The sequence below is a fragment of the Chanos chanos genome, chromosome 8, assembly GCF_902362185.1.
Source record: "Chanos chanos chromosome 8, fChaCha1.1, whole genome shotgun sequence".
Classification (NCBI taxonomy): Eukaryota; Metazoa; Chordata; class Actinopteri; order Gonorynchiformes; family Chanidae; genus Chanos; species Chanos chanos.
In genome coordinates, this window is record NC_044502.1 from 42,979,870 (window position 1) to 42,986,394 (window position 6,525).

Here is a 6,525-nt window from a genome sequence, read left to right on the forward strand (position 1 = left end):
TCATCTGTGAAGCTCTACGAGAAACGTTATATTCCTAAAACCCTTAGCAGTTTTTGTCCCACACAGTTTGTGTATGGTGTTCACTCATAGACACTAATAAACTGTATACTCCTGAAAATGAACCATGTTTGCTCATATATCTACCAGAATCACTAATTCAGAAAACATCAACACTAAAAATATCCCTGAATGGATGGATGCATGTTAGAGTGGATGGAAGGATTGATGGGTGGATGGATGGGGAGATGGTTGGAGGAACGATGGAGATCAGAGATGTTTGTATGTATGAATGAATGAATGTATGGGTGGAGCATAGGATAATTTTAAAAATAGACACATTGCAGTTTGACTCATTTTCACATAAACACCAGAGCTGAAGCTTGTGGCATTGACGGAGGCCCATTCACAGGTGTTCACAGGCGCTGGCGGCGGAGGCTGACGCTGGAGCACAGAAACATCTTTTTGAAGGTGTGTCGGAGCTCCGCACTGCGGAAGGCGTAGATTGCCGGGTCGATGACGGCGTGACTCATCAGCAGAATTACGTGCAATTCGAACAGCGAGCGGTAACATTCGCAGTATGGGTTCTGCGGACACACCATGATAATGAGCAGGTGCAGGAAGAAGGGAGCCCAGCAGGCCACAAACACCCCAAAGAGGATGGTGAGGGTCAAGGCGCTTCTCATACCACTGCTCCGTTGGCGCGCGCCACTCCCGGGCAGCGCGGCGATCTTAGCAGCGTGGTAGCGCGCCAGCAGGAACATATGCACGTAAAGCAGGAGGATGAGGAACAAAGCGATGAAAAAGAAGGCGATGAAGAGGATCTTGACCACCACTTTCTCGAAGAAGTTGATCATGAGCGTTCCAGCACTGCCACACAGGGCCCAGATGGTGGCTAAGATGACCAATGCTCGTCTCATGGTCATGAGGGTGTGGTAACGCAGAGCGTGGAAGATGGTGATGTAGCGGTCCACGGCGATGGCCAAAAAGGTGAAGATGGAGCCCAGGAAGGACATGCATACTAACGTGTCCATCACGTCATCCACGCTTGTCTCTGAACGTCCACGTGAGTCAAGGTGGCCAGCGTCCCTGAAGGCTAACATTACGGTTTCCCAGGCCTTGGTGAGACTGGACATGGTATTGAAGGCGGCTAGGTTGCAGATGAAGCAGTACATGGGTGAGTGCAGGTTCCGGTTCCAGATCACTGCCACTACCACCAGCAAGTTCTCACCCAGGCTCAGGACACCAATGGCCAGGAAGATCTCGTGTGGAATCTTCAACTCCGGGCAGTCCGTTGTTTTGTTGGCAGAATCAGTGTTGTTGCTGATCATGATTGACAGATCCATAGTCAACATAAGTTGTGAGCTCCTGAGTTTAAAGCTGGAAAGAATCCTGTAATGAGATAAAGCAAGTAGTCTCTTGGCATTCAACAGTTAAAATCAGAGTTGAGTCAAACTTTCAAACAGAATTGAAAATGAAACAAGTTCTCCCCTTAATTCTATGTTTTGCATTTTTTTCATAAGTAGATACATGCATTATTCTAGTTTGGCACATACAGTAATGTTTGTCAGCCTCTTAGCATCACTTTTTTATACATTTCACTTGAGTTCAGAATGAACTTAGATAGGTTAATGATGACTGAGAAATGACACTTCTCACTTTTGATTTCATGAATAAATCATTTCAATTTGTAATTATCCTTTGCATGACGACCTTTGCAAAATTGCCCTGTTATTAAAATCAGTCACATATTCAACATACTGAGTGATATGCAAGATAATTATACCGTATCTTTGTCATAATTAATATGTAGGTAAGATGGCTTTTTATCTGAAAAAGAAGCAAGGAATTAGGGAATTATGTGATGTAACTCCTTTAAAATACACTGGGGAAAAAAAAGCTAAATATCTACATACGTAAGTCAATGCGACCATGAGATTGCCTGCACAAATAAATCAAAGAGGAAAATGGGTAACAGCAGAGAGTGATAGGTAATTATTATGATTCTGCCACTAAAACTTAAAATAAAAAAAAAAAATAAAAAAATCCAGTTTACTGTGTCCATTTCCTCTGCCTACATACTGACCCCTCTTACGTTGGACGACATCACTCTCGCTTTGTCAACGAATGCTACATGCTCTCCTCCAATTCTAAACACCTCTCAAAATGTCCGTAATACAACCGGAGTCACTGGGTGTTTTTAGACTCTGTCGACGCAGACTTTCTCATGCCTCTCTACCCTTACAGTGATAGTCCTGTGAGTAGATCATTCCCTGGTGAATCCTAATTCAAGCACATGGGAGCAGAAATGTGCTTCCCATTGGTTAAGTGATTGGGCAGATGTCTATGGGCTGTTTGTGATTTTAGCCAATCCTCCAACTGTCATTTGAAAGGTCATGCATTTTTCCTGCCCCTGACTAACTTTCCAATTGTGGTGTATTTTACTTTTTTTTTCTTTTTTTTTTTTGAAGATGATCCAGGCTTATCTAGTTTTCTTCACTATGGCAGTAATTCTTTTCATTCATGGCAGAAATCTTTTCTTCCGATAAACATATTTGACCTAAAATATGTTTGCAGAATGACAGAATGTTGCCTATGCTTTCGTTCTGATCATGTACAATAAGAAATATGTACTTATGCTTTTGGAGGTCACTAACATGCCAAATATAAGACCATTTGAACAAAATCGACCCAGGAGCCAAGCCACATATATTAAGTGAAATTTTAAATGACTCCATAAGACTACTGCGATGATTTTGAATGATTTGATGTAATGTCAAATGATGCAGAAAAATGTGAATGACTTAAAGAAAAAATTGGAAAGGCTGCATTTGCATATTTCAATTCAACACGAGGAGAACAACACAAGGTAACTTAGATTGTTTGTGACAATTCGCATTATAATACGCCTTTTGAATCTGATATTCTAAGACAAATAAAATTTAGGGTGGTGGGAGTGTGGGGGGAGAGGGGGGGGTGTATATGGCCCATTCAAAAAGGGACATACAGTTCCGACGACCACGTAAAATAAGCTGTGCACAGTTGCAGAATAAGCCAATCCATTTGAATTCTGGAATGTTCTACAGTATGTTCTACAGACTTCATAGGCACAAACAAACCCCTATGGCTCACTTTAATCTGCTTCCGTTTCTTTCATCCTCCTCTTTTGTTCAAGCTCCTGAGTCACACATGGTTTAGAATTCACATAGGCAGAACTGAGGTATGCTGCATCTTCTGGAAATTTCCGATAAGGAAATGCTTCTTTTGGACTGTCTCACCAGACACACTATAAATTCTTCACTTGTATGTTTTTGTGTTTCTGTTTTCAGTTTGTTTGTTTGTTTGTTTGGGTTTTTTTTTTTTTTTCTCCTTCAGATCAGCGTTTACATGTTTTAGCTCTAGGAGACAGTAGATTCTGTTTCTGTATGGGAAATGTTGATGGTACTCCAGTTCATATGACCCAAGGAGAGAGCTAAAATTAAAAGAAAAAAAAAGAGAGAGAGGGGAAAAAAAGGTGCCGGGGTGAAGACGCATGCTGTAGATCATAAACCTGTAAATCAGAAAATCCATGGATGATCCCCTGGAAGATGATGAAAAGGTTGTTTTAAAAGGCTTAATGTTGTATCTTCCATTGAAAGATTGAATATACTGTATATTTCTTCCCTCCATGATAAGGAGCCCAACACATCTTGTCTTATTAAGGGCAAAAAAATGTTGCCGTTTTGAATTCTGGTCCCATATCATTGTCATTTTCTACATTTTAAATATTGTGGCACTGCAATTTAATTTCATAAGGATTACATGCTTTGATTTATAGCAGCAAAGAAGAGCACACGCAACAATCCAAGACGACACCTTGCAGAGACAACACATTGCGAAATAGCTTTCTCTCAATCATTGACATTTATGATTTCCGGTCGCTCTAATCCATATGTGTTGTCTAATTATAATTGAGGGCTATTTTCACTCTTTCAAAGCATCCTCAGAATTTCATTTCCTGGACTCTGAACGACACATTTGATGTGGGACTTCTCCATGACAATTATCTACTGCAGAAAAAAATGACTGTTTAAAGACTGTGGCATTCTAATAAAACATCATTATGTCGTGCTAAACTCACCGCAGTCGATTGTTTTAAGTCACGGGGGCTAAGGCAGTTCGAGTGAACTATAAAAGGCATACAATACATTTGATGAACGTTACCCGTGGAACAGTGAATGTGTCCTCACTCAGCGTATCAGACTAGACTGGTTTTCACCCACGGTACTGTTTAAAGTTTAAATCATTTCAAAAGTGTACAATGCACTGGAATGAAGGCTGTCATTAATCAGCTGTGGAACTTAGCAAGAGATTAAAGGTCAAAGACATTTCAGCAGTCTATTACCAAATTAACTTATTATAGAAAATTACCACCAATAATTATAACAGACATTTACATCCAAATTCCAGGTTCTATTTGAACCTCCTAAGCAGCAAACATAGATGCATAGAAAAAAAAGTATGCAAAACCTATTTAATGGCCTAGAAAACCTCACAGATCTCAGTAATTGAGTGCATTGAAAGCTTACCTTCATTTATTTATTTGGCTATTTATTCACCCCCACAGATGCTTCAGGTAAAGCCTGTGATTGTTCCCCCTATAAGAAACGTGTGTATGAGGAGGCGACGGCAGTTCTGTTCGACATGTTTGCTTTCAATAGCGAGTGGACCGCAGATAATGATGCAAACATTTATGTTTTCATACCCTTGGTTAACCAAGGTTGTGAGATTTCTATGTGTGTGTGTGTGTGTGTGTGTGTGTGTTTTGTAAGTGGTCTCCTTCACTGATGTTGTAAAGAACAAGGTCTTCTCCATTGCCTCAGACAGTTGTTTTTGCTCAGCTGTTTCACTGCACAAAAGCTGCGACTTAAGTTTTGTCTGGATGAGTTTTTTTCCTTTTGTGCCGCGCGAACAATGCGTGAGTCATTTAAACTCGCATTTAGACCCTTACAGTTACTCACGACCAACTAATTCAGAGGCTGTGTCACGACTGAGAAGGCCAATTTGAGACTCATGTGAGCCAAACCTCAAGACAATTTATACGCACCTTATTTAGTACGAAGTACTACCACCACTGATTACCAAATTGCCCCTAGGTATGAATGTGTGTGTGAGTATGTTCGTCTGTGTGTCTGTCCTGTGCTGGACTGGTGACCTTTCCAGGTTGTTTCCACGCCTGGGATAGGCTCCAGGACCCCCCTGTAACCCTAATTAGGATAAGCGGCTTAGATGAGTGAGTGATGGTGTGTCATGGTATGTACCACAGAAAAACGTATCAGAATAAATATCAGAATACAGTATTGTGTATAAAACCATGGGGCATCTTGAAGTACCATACAGTGCTATGGTGTGATAATATTGTGGTGCACTATGTTATGCTAATGCTATGCACAATAGTATGCTCGCAGGCTTGAAAAAATTATGGTATGTACTTTGATCTTCTGTGCTGTGGTATATGGTGCCACAGTAGTGTGGTATGTAGCATGCTGCACTGTGGTACAGGCTCTGTACAGTTCACTGTATGTACAGGTGATAGCTCCCATGTAACTCTGGAAATGAACAGGGAACAGTTTTCCCAAATAAATAGATGGTTGTGATGCCACAAAATAGCACAAGGCTTATGGGCAGCACGACCACTTAATGAACACCAACCAAAGCTGTGCGTTTATGCTGTGTTAGCAGTAACTGACTGAAACAGTACAGAAGTACAACACTGTTATCTAGAGGAGTGTAAGCTGTGTTGACATCAATCCCTCAACAATACGATTTCAGGTTGATGATTTTGTAATGGGGAAGGGCATAAGGTTATCGGATGTTTGAGTGTTTAACAGGGTCGGAGCAGTGGGAGTGGGGGGGGGGGGGGGGGGGAGTGAAATGAAAGTCATGATTTTGGAGATAAGAAGGGAAGAGAAAAAAGTGTAGGAGGAAGGCTGAAAGAAAGAAATGGAGATAATTGAAGATGATAAAAGATGAAATAAAAAAAACAAAAAAAACAAAAAAGCAGAAGCTGAGAGAGCGGATGGTGGTGGCTGGAGCGGATGAGATGTGCTGATAAGAAAACGCGAGATTCTCCAGAGAGACTTTCAAACCCTGACTTACAAAAACCATTACGAAACAGCGGCAGAGAAAACGAATTAAACGCATAAAACGTGAGAGGGAGGGGAGCCAGTGAGAAATTGAGATTGATGGAGAATGAAATGTTAAACGGAAAAGAGAGAGAAAAAAAAAGAATTACAAGAGATGAAAAGAGCATTCATCGCTCGTGATTCAGGGTTTGACCCCCACCCCTTCCACCCTCTTAAGGCGGAGGACAGAACATAAGTATAAGTAAATTATATATCTGGAACCGAAAGAAGAGAAAGAAGGAGGAGAAAAACAAAAAAGAAGAAGCTTACTTTGATAAACAGCTCAGCTTGTGATGGAGTAATCATTTTCCACCTGTCAAAACATGACAGTTTCTTGTATAGACATGGAAATGGCGGGGGGGCG

The 6,525-nt window shown here is 41.0% G+C and overlaps 1 protein-coding gene across 1 annotated transcript; it reads right to left on the reverse strand.

The window, feature by feature from the left end:
- Positions 1-413: 413 nt before the first annotated feature.
- mc2r (melanocortin 2 receptor) lies at positions 414-1,343 on the reverse strand. Its single transcript, XM_030783229.1, has one exon. The coding sequence runs from the start codon at positions 1,341-1,343 to the stop codon at positions 414-416; it is 930 nt and encodes a 309-aa protein (XP_030639089.1).
- Positions 1,344-6,525: the final 5,182 nt, after the last annotated feature.